At 43.7% G+C, this 17,907-nt stretch overlaps 1 protein-coding gene across 1 annotated transcript in view; it reads right to left on the bottom strand.

The window, feature by feature from the left end:
- The window catches only part of LONP2 (lon peptidase 2, peroxisomal), a 65,910-nt gene that overhangs the window by 4,619 nt on the left and 43,384 nt on the right, over positions 1 to 17,907 (bottom strand). The window contains exon 8 of the mRNA XM_081807889.1: positions 9,852 to 9,994. Coding sequence (XP_081664015.1) covers positions 9,852 to 9,994 — 143 coding nt within the window. The remainder of the gene's footprint in view (positions 1 to 9,851; positions 9,995 to 17,907) is intronic.

The following is a 17,907-nucleotide window of genomic DNA, read 5'->3' on the forward strand; positions in this document are numbered from 1 at the left end:
CCTAATTTTCAAAGAACAAACCCAACTGTTTTATCTACTTAAATATTTTTATTAGGCTGCATATTTATAAATACTCTAGAACCTAACTTCATTTTAGGCAATCATGCATTTGTTTCAGAAACCAGAAACCCTTTTTCAAGCAGACATTTCTTAAATGGCCAAGTGTGAAGGTCTGTGTTAAAACCCCTAGATTTTACTTCTCTGCCACTTTTACTTTCTCTGTAACTGTTGCAGAAACACTATAAACTACTACTTCACGATGCCCCGGATCTTTTCCCGTGGGCTCGGAGGCCCACTGCGCCCCCACTGCCGCTGTCAACTGAACGTGTCACTTGCCTGAGACCATCAGCCAGGTGATGAGCCAGTTCATGCAAGTCAGGAAAACACATAAAAAGTAACAATGCAGCTGAAACACAATCACATTAACTTTTACTGCACCCTCTAAGCCTCTAAATTTCTTATCCTATAGAAGAAGCTATCCAGGGACGCCTGAGTGGCTCAGTTGGTTCAGCGTCTGCCTTCGGCTCAGGTCATGATCCCAGGGTCCTGGGATCGAGTCCCACATCAGGCTCCCCACTCAGTGGGGAGTTTGCTTCTCCCTCTGCCTGCCACTCCCCCTGCTTGTGCGCTTTCTCCCTAATAAAAAAAAAAGAAGCTATCCATGTCAGAGGAACTGAGTACAACTTGTCAACCCGTCACTAATCCAAATATGAGATTTTTCCACCAGAGGTAACTTTCTCACTTAGGAGCAGAAGAACCAACAGTCTGAGTTTCTGGTTAAAGGGCTGCATTGCTGATGCTTCTTCCTTTTCCAAGGGGTTTATTAGATGGTGAAAATCCTGACTTTAAAACACTCCAAAATCGTGTGTGGCATCCATGAAAGCTATTGGGCACTTATTTTTAGTGGTAAACCTGCTAGCATGTTTTGAAAGTTTGTTTCATAAGTGAGAGACTCGGAAGTCCAAACCGCGGCATTCACAGAGCCGAGCGCATACCGGATCCCACGTCCTCGGCTTTGGCACTTGCCCTGTTCCCATATGTACTTCAGGAGAAAGACACAAAAGAGCAATACTATTTAAGGAAAACACAGAAACAACTACTTATAAAAGTGTTCCCAAGGCTCGTTTTTTTCTAATATAAAATCAATTTTCTATCCCTTAATGACATCTACTTTGGGTGGGAATTTGCCAGGGGGTCCTGTTTTACCACATGGCTCTTTTCTAGGGCTGAGTGAACTAATCCTAAAGAATTATCCTCAGTACAATGAATCGTGTAAATTTAACCGAAAAAGCCATTTGGCAGAATTCTGTTAGCTATAACAAGAACCATCCCTTTTTTACAGCTAAGTCCTCAAAACTCATTTGTCAGAATAATACCAGAAATGTCTCCAAAGAGTCAGGAGAAAGGTGCTTGTTGATTACTGTGTCGCTTCAAGAAACCAAGCCAGTTTTCCAACTCTCCATCTGCTGGGGAGGCTTCATACTCTGGATAGAGGTAAGTTCACTGAACAATGGAGGGCAGGTAAGTACATATGGCCAAACCAGAAACATCCAGGCCCACAAGCATTTTATTCTGACCTGATGGTTAAGTGTTCTCATATTAACCTGAAGATGGGAAAATGGCAAATCTATGATTTAAACAACATACAGGAGGGAGAAGTGAGGGGGCTTGACTACCAGCAACCCAAGAATCTCTGTGATTAAGGCTAATAGCTGTTATCTAAAAGGTAAAGGATCTTTAATTCTTAGATTCTTAGACTTGGAAACATATTTTTTTTTTTTTAAGATTTCAGATTTGGGAGAGAAAATGTGCTCCTCTATGAGTGTGGGGGGGTGGGCAGAGGGGGCAAAGGGGAGGGACAAGCAGACTTCCTGCTGAGCAGAGAGTCCAACATGGGGCTCGATCCCAGGACCCCAGATCATGACCTGAGCTGAAGGCAGACGCTTAACCGACTGAGCCACCCAGGCGCCCCATCATACGTTTTTCAAAAAGATTTTATTTTTCAGTATTCTCTACACCCAATGTGGGGCTCGAACTCACAGCCCCAAGATCAAGAGTCATGTGCTTCTCCAAATGAGCCAGTCAGGCGGCCCCGGAGTCATACTTTTGAGGGCACGTGCTCTGAACCTGTAACAATCACGCATCAGGTTTCTATGTACTTTCCCTCAGAAATGAGGCGAATGCAAGTAACTGTGAATGTAAAGGGTAAGACCTATGCTTCTTTCCTGCTCTTGTGTGCAGCTTCCCAGCCATCTTAACCCGTTCGCACAGAACAATTTGTGTCTCAAAGCACTCCTTAGAAAGTGATTCAACACAATAATTTCAAAACTATGTGTATCAGTACTTTTCTGTCAGTTTCTAATTGCACTGCTGGTCTGTGGAATCATCAGTTATATTAGCCAAGACAGGCCTCAGCTCGAAGCTGAGAATGTTTTCCCTGCTAGATGTCAAAGTGGAACACAAGCATCCCAAGCTCATTTTGTCATTCAATTTCCCACAGGTATATCCTTGTGCTTCAATTTCCTTATCTGTTAACTAAATCTTGTTTATAAAGAAATGGTTGATCTCTCCTTTAATAATTATATCATGGAAATCAATCATGTAAATATACAGATTTAAGGAGTGTTGAAAATATTTAATGAAAGACCTAATTAATAATAGAATATGTCTTCTAGGGACACTTGGGTGGCTCAATCAATTAAGCATCTGCCTTCGGCTCAGGTCATGATCTCAGGGTCCTGGGATCGAGCCCCACTATGGGCTCTCTGCTCAGCGGGGAGCCTGCTTCTCCCTCTCCTTGCCACTCCCCCTGCTTGTGCTCTCTGTCAAATAAAATCTTTAAAGAAAAAAAGAATATGTCTTTTCTAAGTCTGGTTCATTCTTATCAGTTCGACGGTAGCCACGCTGAAAGAGCATCTGTGTATAATCATTGCAACTTCCTACTGTTCATCCCCCTTGATTAACTGGAAATAGTGATACCTGACCGAAACAGTAAATACGTACAACTCCTTGTGATGGTTCCAAGCCTCGATCAATGCTCACAGTTTTAGGACCCTGTTATTTACTACCGTGGCCTCATGAGAGGGATCGAGGGCTTTACGCTCATTCAATAGTGCTTTCCCGAGCATCCTGAGCTAGGTTCCATGACAGCTCATAGAGACATAAAAGCGAATACCACTTGGAACTGACAGACTACTCAAGCACATTAGATAAAGGCACGATTCTACTCCAGCACGGGGAGACAGCGGGGTGTGTACCAAGGGCTTCCATCTACAGGCCCTGAAGAGTCACAGATCCCTGTCTGGGGAGCAGGGACAAGTGTCAGAGAAGAGGCTGAGCAGTGTCTTAAAATATGAGTAAGAGTCTGCTGGGAGGAGAAGGGCCAGGAAGCCATCCTGAGACAGAGGCCAGCAGGTGCCAAGGACTGCAGACACAGGTAATTCCATGGCCTTCTTTCCAGCGCAAACACGTACCACACTGACTGCGCAACCTGAGCTGTGAGATGGCCGTGGGACGCGGCCACTGTCAACTGGTTTCTTTTATACCTCAGAGAGCTTTTTGTGCTCCTGCCAGGCTGTCACCACGGCAGCTATCCATCTGCCAACTTCTTTCAAGTCTTTGTACTAAGATCTTGAGCCTTGAATTCATGAATATTTGATTTTCCTAGTTGCAAATCGGTTTCCATAGCATTCAGAAAAGGGCAGGTCAGATCCCGTTTGCCTGGGAGAGGTGCGGTGGTCCACCACTGTCAGCTCTCAAAGCTGTGTTTATAGCCCCAGTCCGGCTGCCACCGCACCGCAGAGAGCCAGCTGCTTCCACCCCTTTCAGTAGAGCCTTTTCTTGGCACAGTCAGTCCGTGGTGGGGCACCGGGCCAGGCTGAGTGTCTGACACAGGCGCGTGCGGCACAGCAGGTTAAATGGAGTGCATGGGGACTTCACGACCATAACTCTTGTGGGCATTTCACTAGTGTTTATACTCTGCCCATTTCCAGCACCTGATTTTGTCTGTTTGAAAGGCAAGCATGCTGATGGAATCTCCTGGAATTCACCTTTGGATGCATTTTATTCAAGATGCTTTTATTTTTTTAATATTTATTTATTTATTTGGGGGGAGAGAAAGAGAGAGAGTAAGTATGAGTAGGGGAGGCGTAGAGAGGGAAGGAGAGGGACAAGCAGACTCCTGAGTGTGGAGCCCACCGCAGGGCTCGATCTCACACTTCTGAGATCATGACCTGAGCCGAAATCAGGAGTCTGCACATAACCGACTGAGCCACCCAGGCGCCCCTATTCCAGATGCTTTTAAAAATGTGCATGTCTGTCTTCTTCCCTTTAATATTACTATTTTTTAAGGGCAGTGACCTCTGGAAAAGGACTTTTCATACACCACTGCAGGAAGCCAGCGCTAAGGCTTTAATACAAAATATGAATGGAGTTAGGAATACTTAGAAAACACAATCTCAGGACGAGCAGGCCGGACAGAATGCAGACACTTAGGGCGTGGATGACTGGCTTTCTGAGGCTGCAACGACTACAGCTTACCTGTTCTTCTGATTGTGTCACTACATTTACAGTCTGTGAGTTTAAGACTATTATTACCCCCAGAGATTTTTGGTCAACTGCAAGACTGGCCTGCTAGGATATGTATCCAGTGACGTGGAGGCCTCTCCTGCTTTCACTAGGATGCAAATGACAATTGTAAGATTCTCATTTCACCCTAAGGATGTTCATGTAACCAACCAATAAAAGTAATTACAACTGAGCTGACCATTATTAAAGGTCATCTCCTAACTGACCAGATCAAATAAGATTAAGTAACTGTCACTTGATTCCTGAGCCTTTCCTGCTTCCTCTGCCGCTGCATGTGGCCCCGGCCCGAGCTTCTGAGGAAGCACCCTAAGTACTCGGCATGATGGACGCCCGCCCAGAGGGCTGCAGACACCTGCGCCCACGCCCACTCCTTCCCTCCTTCTCTCCCAGTGGAGGGAGAGCGTTCCTTTCCTTTCCTTTTCTTAAAGTGAGTTTAACTGATCTTGTCTCTTTAGGAAATCTCATTGTATTAGAAAAGGTGACTTATGATACTATTCCTAAGCATGAAATCTAAACTAAGTTCCTAGAAGTCCTTTTCCAACCTGTTTAGGGAATTCTAAAGGGATAGAACTATGAATAAAATGTGTCTTCTTACCTTCTTCCTCACTGTTAGTTTGTTAGGTCAGTCACACTTTTGGCACTAACATATTTTTGCAGACTCATCTTTGACGAGAGTGAAGAACAGTTAGGGGTGGTGGAAGACTATTAAATGCAGGTATAAAATGAGGACTACAAAAACAATAAAAATGGCATTTTGTTTGTTGTTGTTTTGGTGATTAGGGATGATAGTTTTTTGGGAGTAAGGCAGTTGCAGGAACCAGCATTTGTGCATTTTTAGCATGTACCAGGCACTACGGTGGGGGTTTTACATACATCAACTCACCCAATCCTAAAACCCGTCTAAACACATACATGTAATTAGCCCCAACGCATCCCACTCAAGGAGGCTGCGTTTATCACCTGGTGAGTGAGGGGCCTCCTTCCTCCTCCCTTCGCCTAACCCCCTGCTCCGGCAGCTGGCTCCCCCACCTCCATTCCCTTCCCACTTTGTTCTGCCTTCAGAACACTCTTCCCCTTCCTCACCACCCTGCATCCTGCTATCACCCACGGTGTCTTCGGCGAACAGCTCATGCTCTGCTGCTACCTGGCTTCTGTGTTCTCGGAACAGCTCCTCGATCCCAACAACGGCTTCCTCACCATACCTCAGCCACTCTCTTCCAGGTCCTTATCACCAGCAGAAATTCCACCACGTCTGAAATCTGAATTTGAATGCTCCCAGCCCGGATCATTTTCTTATCCCTCTAGTTCCCTTGTCTTCAAGACCATCGACGCTGCCACCTTCACATTCTGCACCTGCTCTGTCCTGGCTTCACTTCTCTCCCAGTGACAAGAACAAGCCTTTGTTCCATCATTATCAACATTTTCTTGTAAATAACTCACTCTTCTCGCCCCTTTCCTCATTATACCCCACAGAGGGCATCCTCGGTCGCACACGATTTCATCCCCTCACACTGTGGGTCCCACCCCATCTCACGTGCCCAAAGACTGTTCCTGCTGTCCCTCCGGCAACATCCATCCCGCTCTCTCTACTGGCTTGCTGTGATCAGCACACAGGCCTCCATTTGCAAACAGCCTCCCTGTGGCCACGTCATTTCTCTGCAATCCTTCATAGCCAAGTTCTGAAAAGAGGAGCCTCCACACTGTTTCCTCACCTCCCGTTCTTTCTTCCACACACTCCCAAATCTCCCATGCCCACCACTCCCCTCTTCCAAGGTCACCGACCTCCATGCTATCAACGCGAATACACAAACAGCAAACACATTTGGCCATTCCCTCCTTCTGGAGGGTTTCCTCCTCAGTTCTCATGGCAGGATAAAACCCATTTCCCTCTTACCTGCCTGCTTGTTACTTCTTTCGCTCTCTTTTTTTGAGGGCTCCTCTTCCTCTCCATGACCCTAAGTATTGGTATTCTTCAGGGCCTGCCTCTAGGCTGCTGGCTCTTTCTGTGTATACTTTTTCCTCTGGTTGACCTCAACATTTCTGGAACTTGAAATATTCTCTATCTTCTGACGACTCTGTAACTCACGCCTCCACCTTGGACCTCTCCTCTGGACAATAGGCCTGCATGTCCACGTCTCCTTTCACATGTCTCAGACAATTCAAACTTGACATGTTCACCATCTCTGTCTTTCTCATCGCGGTAAATGGCACTGCCACACAAAAATCCTGTTGCTCCCACCAGAAGCCCGGAAGTTCCTTCTAATGTTTCCTTTGTTCCCTGTATGTAAACTGTCAACAAGCCCAAGTCTACCCATAAACGATGTCTCAGATGGTGCTGGAGCAGTGACCCCCCTCCCCCCCAATCTCAGTGCTGCCTGTCTTCCCTATAGCACCAATCTCAACTTACAATTACATGCTAACTTGTTTATTTTCTCTATGAAAGGAAGCACCATGAAGGTAGAGATCATACCTTGCCTGTTTACTACTGTATTTACCAGCAGCTCTTCAACACGTTATCTACTGAACAAATGAAACTCTTTCTAGAAGAAATAACAGACCCTAGACTTTTACCTTTATGGAGAATACAGGCATTTAAACCAAAAAAAGGTGTCTTACAACATCATGGATCACTTCAACACATACTCCAACATTCCTAGTACAATCTCTGTCCAGACCTTTTCCCCAGGATTGCAGGAAGAAGAGTGACGAAGGCCGGCCACTGCGCATTCTCTGTGAGAACCAAGACCCCAGACGTGCCAGTGCTACATTCCCTGCACGTGAGAAACAGAGCACAGCTCTGGAGGCAGTCAGGCTTGAACCAAATCTCCATTCTGGCAAAAGCTGTGTCTTCTTGCAAGTTATTTAAACACTCTAAGCCTGTTTCCTCATCTGTTCTTGGAAAGACGCCATGACTGAGGATTCAAAGACATGTCACTTGTTAGAGGGTCTTCCATGGTGCCTGATACCTAACAGATACACACAAAAAGTGGCCAAGAACCCCAGGCCAAACTCTCCCATTCCAAAACACAGCACTACACTGGGTAAGAATACAAACAAAAATCTGACGTAGAGCAGATGTCTTTTTTTTTTAAACTGCCATACTTCAAGCCGTTCTCTTCTCAGCAGGGAAGGGCAGGAATTACCTTGGTCGGACAGGGGACTGGAGAAGAGCAGAAAGAATACTGGACTTGCCATCAGCTGGTCTGAGTTTGACTACTGGCTTCACTATTTGCACCTTATGTGAATCTGCAGGACTCATTTAATCTCTTCAAGCTTCTTCCCGGATATAAAATGGAAGACTCCCAGCACAGTGATGGCCCTCAGGGCAATAAGACAATAAAGAAATGTTCCATAAATCTTAATCTCAGAGATGCAAAAGCTCGGGCAAGGGTGGTTAAGCAGCTTGGGGCTGATGGTTCATCAGACCACTAGAGGTAGAGACAGAAACCCCAGGCTAGAGGGTGAATTCTCTCAAGTGTGGAAAAGATGAACAAAATGTTCCAAACTCCCAAACACCAGACCTTCTATTCTAAGATGCTATTTTTAAAAGGCAAAAGGCTACTAGACTCTACCTTTCAGATTCATGTTGGCGAAAAGTGCTCAGATGCCTAAGGGAAAATGAGTTTCTCCAACGATATCAAACAGAGCTGTTAAGCAGTGTTTATAAAATTTCTCATTTCTGTTCTTTTGGTTCCTTTTTTTGCCAAAGCTCCAAGAATCTCAACAATGCTTCCAAACCTAAAAGCAGCAGAAATGACTGGGAGAGAAGGGGTATATGCAACAGAAACATGCATCAATCTTTTGTTATCTGTTGCTCTAGTTTAAATTCCCAAAGAACTTCTGGAACGTACTGTTCTGGAAAGCTTAGAGAAAAAAGCCCATTGGAAATGCAGGAGTCAGAACCTGTTTTTGTCTTCACTCTCAAAACCACTGCATTCTTGCAGAACAGAAAAGTAGGTTTTGCTCACTTTCTCAAGCAAGGAAAGTTTTGCTCCATTTCTTTTAACACTTCAAAATTTAAATCCATGACATCTTAAGAATTCAAATAACCAATCTGCCTCTGACTCTTACTGTTCAAGACCAGATTTACTGTTGAGAGTAAACAAGTTCTATTCTTGTCACAGAGTTTTGTAGAGAGGTTCATTAGCCTTAATGACCAGCTCAGAGTTTAAACAGATAAACAAGATGGGTTTGGGGACTACTTTTCCTCTCCACAGTTTTTTTTTTTTTTTTTAAGATTTTATTTATTTGACAGCGAGAGAGGGAACACAAGCAGCGGGAGTGGGAGAGGGAGAAGCAGGATTCCCACGGAGCAGGGAGCCCGATACGGGGCTCAATCCCAGGACCCTGGGATCATGACCCGAGCCGAAGGCAGACGCTTAACGACTGAGCCACCCAGGCGCCCCTCCTCTCCACAGTTTTAAGATTTGAGGAAAACCGCATCTACTAGTAGTGATTTTGAATGTCAGAGGGAGAGGTTATCTTCTGTATAATTTATCAGACTTATTCTTCTGAAAATCATTTTTTTTCTTAAACTGATAGGAGGTGATGGTAAAGCTTTTGAAGAACATGCTATGTTCAGTAGTATAACAAAAATTTTTTCCAGTCACTGACCCATACTAGCTCATGTAAGAATCCTATGCAATGTATCAAAATGCCTCAGCAGACACAGACTCAATACCTTTTTCCATCCACCTGCCTCAACTAAGTCCTGGGGCTCAGGCCTTTCTGACTGGACATTCTGTGGTGAGGGACAGTTAGGGGAGAAAGATGTTAATAGGGCTGCGTGGCTTTAACCCAAGGAGCTATTAACAACAAAATGACAGATTTCTGAAAGATGCAGTCTGGGTCTGCACTAGGGCAGTTAAAGCTAGGCTCACGTTTTCAGATATTTTATACTTAGGTTGTTTCCCTGCCTCTGTCCCCCAAGACTCTGATAGCACAAAAAAATCCATAATTAGGCATTAATGGGAATATAGAATTTCTAAGAAGGAAAGTCAGAGACACTTGTTAAAATGGAACTGGAGGGCAGAGAATAAGATCAGACCGAGTTTCCAGAAAAGGGTGTGGCCAGAGTCTCTGGCTCTCTGCAAAAGACTTACTTATTATCACACCAGGCACTAAAATTCAATACCATGGAGAAAACAAGTTTCCAATCTCCAGACAAAATTCAGCCTCCCAAACCTGTTCTGACTCTCCTCCAACCTGTGAAGCAGCCATCAGAGTAAACTGGAGGCCATCAACAAAGAAATGAGAACAATCACCTCCATTTCATACATCGGGGGCCCAAGGATGTCTTTCAGAGCATGGAAATCAATCAAAATCGGCATTTCAGGTGGTAGGGCTAAGTCCGGAGTGTCACTGATAGATTCAGGTTTTGCATCTTCTAAGATCTGTTCTCTGCAACCTAAGAGAGAAAAATGTGTTTAGAAATTCTCAGAGTTTGGCAGGTTTGAAAATTCATTAGTAGTATACATCAAACAGAAGTACAGCGGACTGTTATTTAACAGATCAGTCACCTTTATATATTTATTCAGGCACAAAAATTTATCTCATGATCTGTGGAACTCAGGCAGAGACTCTGTCTTTCAAGAGCCCCCAAAGGGTGATATAATGCACCGTGTTGTTCATTTATTCTCACTTGTTTGTCTACCCTCCCACTGCACATAAGCTCCAGCAAGGCACAACCTTGTCTGTCTGCTTTTTTAACCTATTATATTCTTAAGCCAAGAACAATGCCTGGCCCTGCTCAACTTTAGAGGGCAGATACTGAAGGGTCACATGCAATAGATTACCTTGTATAATTCTGTCAGATCAACAGAACACAAAGCTTTCAACTCCCTCTTCAGAGGGGTCCCATCAGGTGTCCCATTTCCTGACAGGCGGAAAGAACTTGGAAATGATGGATCCCTGTATAAGCAATGCTTCTTTTGCAAAAAGGTTATTTTCCAATAAAAACAAGCATACCTGGCAGTGCCAGGGTAAAAGCATATGAAGCCTGGTCTGAGACCCCTATGATAATGGGCTATTTCCTTGACCTGCCTAAGAGCCCTGGTTGCTAACAACTTGTTGGAGCACGGACTCCTGGTTTGAGCCTAGACATACAAGGAACAGGCACCAACTGCCTTATCAGACCACCTTTCTGCTCCTCTCTGTAATTCCAGTTTGAGGAAAGAAAAACGTTATGTAAGCCTGTAGCCAGAAACCTGAAATGAATAGACGTTGAAAAAATGTATGAAATATTTGTCTCTATTCATCCTTATTCCTAAGTTTTGCTTTTCTTTTAGCTTTGCCATAACTCTTCCAGCTCTTATACTATCTCATGAAATGTTGTAAAATACCTTTATGATCTTTTTTTTTTTTACATACATCCTTCCTTCTGGAAATGATTACTATAATATACAACATATAATAATTATAAACTTGCCATTGTGTATTTTATTTTTGGTATGATTCTCCCTTTCTGATATCTCACGAAGTTAAAAGAACTGTTTTTCACTAACTCCTTTCCTTCCAAAAGTGATTCCTGAATGTGTTTTATAATATCAGGCCCTCATTTTAGACTCCAACGATAACTGGAAACATCCTGGGGGCTGGGGTGTCCCTAAATTACCCCTGCATAGAACAGCCTTGCTATGACCTTCCGGGTGAATGGCTCTCTCAGTCTGCTGGGATCTCTGGGACTCCTCTTCAAGACTGAATCACAAAAGATACATGATGGAAACCAGACAACAGCTCAGATTTTCAACCACTTGCTGCCTGTCAGACCCTCTGCCCAGCATTCAACTTCGCACTACCTATCTCTACAGGGTTCTTGTGAGGATTAGAGAATTAAAGAGAAAACCCTTTGCAGACTGCAAAATGACATTGTACCTTAAGTGTAAGTCTTGAGTTATATATATTCTCACAGTCATTTCTTTGGAATGTCATTTCATCTTTCAAAGTTTGGGTTCTAGAAGTCTTCCCTGATATTTCCAACTTCTTACAGCACCTACCTGTTTTACTAAATCTAGCTATCACTGGGTTACTTAGTAGCTTATGGGCATGGGAGGTTTTCTGCCTGCTGCCCTGTTTGCAGTCTATCTAAGCAGTATCACTGAGCAAGGTTGGAAAGGCACCCGAATGGCCAGGTTAGCTCCCTGTAGATCTCAAAGCAGAACAGAAAGTAGGTGTCATTGCTTAATTTAAATTAATGCACAGAAAGAAAAGCACTACCTGTCTAAGGTTACTACTGTATCCTAAAAATGAAGGGCTCTGAAACTTCGGCTGATGCATAGAAGAGGCTTCGAGGTTCTTTAGCCTGGTGTGCTTTTGGACAACAGGCTTTTCTGAGATCTAATTACTGTTGCCAGCCTGGAATTCACGATCACAGGAGGAGGTCAAGCTGGATGGGTGAAAGCCAATCCACAATTATGTAACTAATGCTTCAGGACATCCAATCCCTTTCTCCCAAGTAGAGTAGTCAACTTAGTGCTTTGAGTACTGAGGAAGTGGCGGTGGGGAGAGCTATTTCTTTTTTTTTTTTTTTAAGATTTTATTTATTTGAGAGAGAGCGAGCACAAGCAGGCAGAGGGACAGACAGAGGGAGAGTAAGAAGCAGGCTCCCCGCTGAGCAGGGAGCCGGATGCAGGGCTTGATCCCAGGACCCTGGGGTCATGACCTGAGCAGAAGGCAGATGCTTAACTGACGAGCCACCCAGGCACCCCGGGAAAGCTATTTCTAATGCAACGAGACCTCATAAGATAAAAGATGGCCATTTCCTTCAGGCTTTAGGCACAGCAACCGTGTAAGAATTCAATAAACTTAGAACTAATTTGTGCTTCAAAATGCTCCATCATTACAACATGAGCCTAGAGAACAAAAAACTCAAGCCAAAAAAATGGTGCCAGCTAAGCAGGAAAGATAGGCTAGCACTGGATTTAAGTATCATCCACAAGGTCCTACATGAACTGCAAAGTGACAGTAAAGAAACAGAATTCAGAGAATTCACACTTCGATTCCTCAGTCAAACAACCAACCAGTACATCATCATCTCACAAAGATGCCCTTCAAGGCATGAAATACTGGTTACAGGTGAGCCCTCTGCGTCCTATGCATGAGCTTTCAAGCACTCAGCTCTAGTGCCACGTTTCCCCCCTGCCAGAGGGCTCAGTACCCACAGGAGACAGTGGCAGGGTCCCGAGGACTCACTGCTGGCTTTGCCTCAGACTGTAGCCTTCAAGCAAGGTGGACTTCTCAAGGTGAGGCAAACAACAATAAAGAAAGTTCAACCTCTCCCAACATAACACGAGCTCTGTCCCGCGAGTGCTTCCCGCTGAGCCTCAGTCTTCCTCTTCTGTGCCCTTCTCTTGGGCAGAAATAGTGGTTCTTCAGATGGCTAATGGCTAACAGTCACATGAAAAGGACTGTTTCACCAAGCAGCAAGGAAGTTTACATTGTAAGAGTAAGATACCATTTGTTGGTTACCAAATTAAACTCTAGCAAACTAGTTTAAGAAATGACAAAGATCACTGTTAAAGTGAAGAAATCTTCCCAAACACCGAGCTTATGGAAATATAAAGTGATTCAGTCTTCCAGGAAAGCCTCCCAAATATTCATACTCACAGACCCAGTGGTCCCAGTTTGCAGGCACCTACCCTTAAGACATAATCCGAAGTGCAGATGACTGTTGTGTAGGCAACAGTTTAGACAACAAAGCTACCTGCTGCAGACTGACTCTAAGAGCAAAAATGAGATCCAATATAAATACTCAACGTCAGGAACATAGTTAAACTGTGGTACAGCCATCTAAGAAAATACGACGCAGTCAATAAAATTGTTTCCTGAGTGTTTTTAAGTAATGTGAGAAAATTCTTTTGAAACAACGTCAATTTGAGGAAAGAGGAGGATATACACTTTCACACGGCATGATTTTTACTAATATAAATATACGTGAGAATGAGTGAAATATATAGTCCAAAATGTTAAAGTTATTCCCTGAGTTATGAGATTAAGATTACATGGTGAAATAGTCAATAAATAACAGTCTCCAATCCTGGCTCTGGCTTCCCAGTTGGCCCTGAAGAAAGTTACTTTACCCCCCTGTATCTGTTTTTCTAATCTGTAAAACCATAATAATTATAGTAACCCTTGTAGAGTCGTAGAGTCGCTGGGAGAATTTAACAATGTTTAAAGCCAAAATATGTATAAATGGGAGGAAGTGAGTTATAGAGTTAGAGAAATATTTCACACAGACCTCTAAGACTCCCAGTTCTTACTCCATAGCCCCTTTTGCTGAAGAAAACAAAGTGCCCTTTGCAACCTAATTCCACTCAGGGCCCCAGAGAGAGGGCTTCAACCACAATCACAGGACTGTTGGGAGCCACATAAATTTAACATTTGTAAGAAAAAAAGAAAAAGATAACAAAATTCAAGATTCTTCCCTAGGCTATAATATATATTACTATTACATTCAATGCACCAAAATTTCCTTTACAAATAACTTGGAAGCATATTCTTAAAAATAATAAAGTGCTATTAAATAGAAGTTGAAAAGAAAGGCCATGGAAAAATAAAATGAGAAGCTAGCTCAGCCTCACTCCACTTCAACTGTTTCTTCACTTCAAAGATGGAACTGTTCTAAAAGTGGGAGGGAGCTGAAGTTCTTTTCGGTGATTCACTCTGCTCAGAGAGGTCTCCCAGCTCTTCTTTCGTCCATGTTATCGATCAGCCTGTCCTAACAGAGTCTAATTCAGGACGCAGCCAGGATGGTCAGGGTATAACCAAGGAGTTCCCCAGCACGAAGGCAGCAGATAAACAAGCAGCAGCCGGGCACAAGCTGCAACGCGCTCGCTCTGCTCACCGGCGCCCCCCCTCAGGGGAGCTGATGTCACCACAGCTATTAGGAAAAGACACTCTACAGCTACAAACTCCTCATGAGAAAGGATTAGGCTTTCCAGAGCAGCTGTCCCAGGGACGCGATCAAGTGCGCTTTCCCACCCACTTTTCCTCTCTCAGAGGAGCATGACTTAAATGAAAGCAGGCCCAAGGGCCCAAGAATCACTGTGGAAGGAGGGAGAGAGGAAGATATTAAGAGGGGAGGTAAGGAGGGAGAATAGAGGGGTATATCATCTCCGGAAACGCCCAGGAGCTTTGTGTTAAAAAAAAAAAAAAAAAAGTTTCTTGCCTTTTGAATAAATCTCGTGGCAAATGGCATCTCTTGGTAGGGGATCCAACCAATGGAAAACAGCAGAGGCCAGGAACACAAAAAAGGCTACTAACAACATCAATTCCCCAGGATGTAGGGGCAATGAAAATCTACCAAACCACAGATGCTCTAGGTGATCTATAATCATCTTTACTCCAGACAGAACATTTTAGTTATCACTTATTATTCTCTGTATTCTGCTTAACTTCAAGTATGCACTACACCTGTGAGTGCCGGCTCATGAGTTCAAAAGCTACATTTTGAGGCAGAGCAATCATAGGAACCCTGTCATCTTGATAATGGACGAAGTCTTCATTTTCACAAAGAGCTGGTTTCTAATGCTCGCGGGGTAGGGATGGAGGAGGGAAGGATGAAGTGTACCAGAATACTGTTAACTGCAGCCAGCAATCGCCAGGGCCCAAAACACAGGGTTAGTTCTCCAAAGAAATGAACACTACCTGTTTCTGTCATATTAATACAATGTCCCTGAAATAGCTCCCTGAGAACATCTGGGTCTCATTCTGAGCCTTAGCAGAATTCAGGAAGAATCAGGAATTCAAGAAGCACAGGATAAAACCATGATATATAAAACTTTAAAAGGCAGAAAGTCAAAGATCTGACCCAACCCTCTATTTTTTACTCAAGGAAACTGATACCCAGGGAGGTTAAACCAATTGCCTTAAGTGCACAGCAAATTATAGACAGTACCAGGATTCCTGGCTCCCGACCAAGGACACCTTTTGTCCCAACCCTGAAGTGCAGTCTAGAAAAACTGCCTGTAGTTCAAGAGTTCCTTGACAAAACAAGGCAACTTGGTGGTAAATTTAGAGATTAGATTATATTTTCCTAATTGAAAATAATCAACTGGTACTACAGACACAGATTCCCTTCTATGACTGTTGTCCAAAAAAACCCCCCAAAACTGTGACAGACTTGGGGATGAGTGAAAATAGACAAATGGGTGTCCTGTCCAGCATATCCTTCCAGCTAGTCTCTGTCTTACTGCTTCTCAGCTATTTTTCAATTCTGTAAGCTGCAGAAACTGAAAGTAATGCAAATGATGCTCATCTGTAGAAATGAAAGTGAGCTTTGTTCAACAGAGGTGTAACTCACCCTCTCTCCCTGTCCCATGAAGCTGGTTTTGCCAATTTCAGCATTCCTGACTGCCTACATACAGGTGTACTCCTGGATTCTCCACTGAACCAACTGTAACATCTCACTGGTTGTCTCATTAATTAATGAGTTAATCAAAATCTTTGACATATGGTCATTTTATATTTGTATGATGGCAATGATTTTGCTGTTAAGAAATTATCATCCTGGGGTGCCTGGGTGGCTCAGTTGGTTAAGCGTCCAACTTGTGGTCATGATCTCATGGACGGTCAGATTGAGCCCCATGTTGGGGGGGTGTGGTCCAAACTCAGCAGGGAGTCTCTTGAGATTCTCTCTCTCCCCCTCTCCTTTTGCCCCTCCCCCCGCTCGTGTTCTCTCTCTAGAATATTAAAAAAAAAATTATTATCCTTTAACACTGTACAAAAACACTTGTTTCTAAACAGCGACAGATCTTCCCAGAAGTCAACTCTTAACTACTATGAGTAGCTAATACATTTATTTATTTTTAAAGATTTTGTCAGAGAGAGAGAGAGAGTGCACACAAGCAGGGGGAGGGCAGGCAGAGGGAGAAACAGGCTCCCCGCTGAGCAATGAGTGCGATTCAGGACTCGATCCCAGGACCCTGGGATCATGACCTGAGCCGAACACAGATGCTTAACCGACTGAGCCACTAAGGCGTCCCTCTGTTTAGATTAAGATCTTAGGGCCTCAGACACAAATACAGATACATCAAATTGCTTTAGGTACAAAAACATGAAACTTCCCATTTTCAGTATTCCTCCCTTTGGGTAGATCCTCAGAAATATCCAGGAGAAGTACAACTGATCTTCCTTACTTCCAAGAGGCCTTGGAGTTGGAGAGCCTGGGTTTGTGGTCCAGCTCTTTCCACCTGTAAGCTCTATGACTTTGGGCAATTTCCTTAACCTATATTTTTAAAAAGTGTTTTTATTATGGTAAAATATGTATCACATAATATGGATCATTTTAACCATCTGCAAGTACACAATTCAGTGGAACTAAATACATCTGCAATGTTGATATAACCATCACCACCATCTATACCCAAAACTTTTTCATTATCTCAGCATAAACTCTGCAGTCATTAAATAACAACTCCCCATCCTCCTCTCCCCTCTGTTCTACTTTTCTGTCTCTATGAATGTGCCTATTCTAGGTAGCTCCCATTACATGGAACCATACAATATTTGTCCTTCTGGGCGCCTGGGTGGCTCAGTCGGTTAAGCTACTGCCTTCGGCTCAGGTCATGATCCTGGAGTCCCTGGATCGAGTCCCGCATCGGGCTCCCTGCACCGCGGGGAAGCCTGCTTCTCCCTCTCCCACTCCCCCTGCTTGTGTTCCCTCTCTCGCTGTGTCTTTCTCCGTCAAATAAATAAATAAAATCTTTAAAAAAAAAAAATTTGTCCTTCTGTGTCTGGCTTATTTCACTTGGCACGATGTTTTCTAGGTCTAGCCATGCTGTAGCATCTATCAGATTTTTCGCTCCTTCCTATGGCTGAATAATGGTGTGTGCCTACCACAGCTTGTTTATCCACTCATCATGGCCACCTGAATTGTTTCCATCTTTTGGATCTGGTGAAGAATGCTGCCATGAACACTGGTATCTGTCTGGGTCCCTGTTTTCCACACTCTTGGATATACACCTAGAAGTGGAATTGCTGGGTTATATGGTGGTTCCATGTGTAACTTGCTGAAGTACTGATGAACTGGTTTCCACAGGAGCTGCACCATTTTATGCCCCCACCAGTTTCTCCACATCTGCACTGCTTTTTATTTTCCATTTTTAAATTACAGGTATGAAGTAATGTATCACTGTGGTTCTCACGTTAGGCATCTTTTCGTGTGCTTATTGGCCAGCTGTCTGTCTTCTTTGAAATGGCTATTCAAGTCCTTTGTTCATTTTTGAATTGGGTTGCTTCTGTTGGTTGAGTTGTAGAGTTCTTTATACATTTCTGGATCTCAATCCCTAATCAGATACAAGATTTGCAAATTTCTTCCATTCC

Source organism: Leptonychotes weddellii, chromosome 16 (genome assembly GCF_054177405.1).
Source record: "Leptonychotes weddellii isolate Sample4059 chromosome 16, ASM5417740v2, whole genome shotgun sequence".
NCBI lineage: Eukaryota > Metazoa > Chordata > Mammalia > Carnivora > Phocidae > Leptonychotes > Leptonychotes weddellii.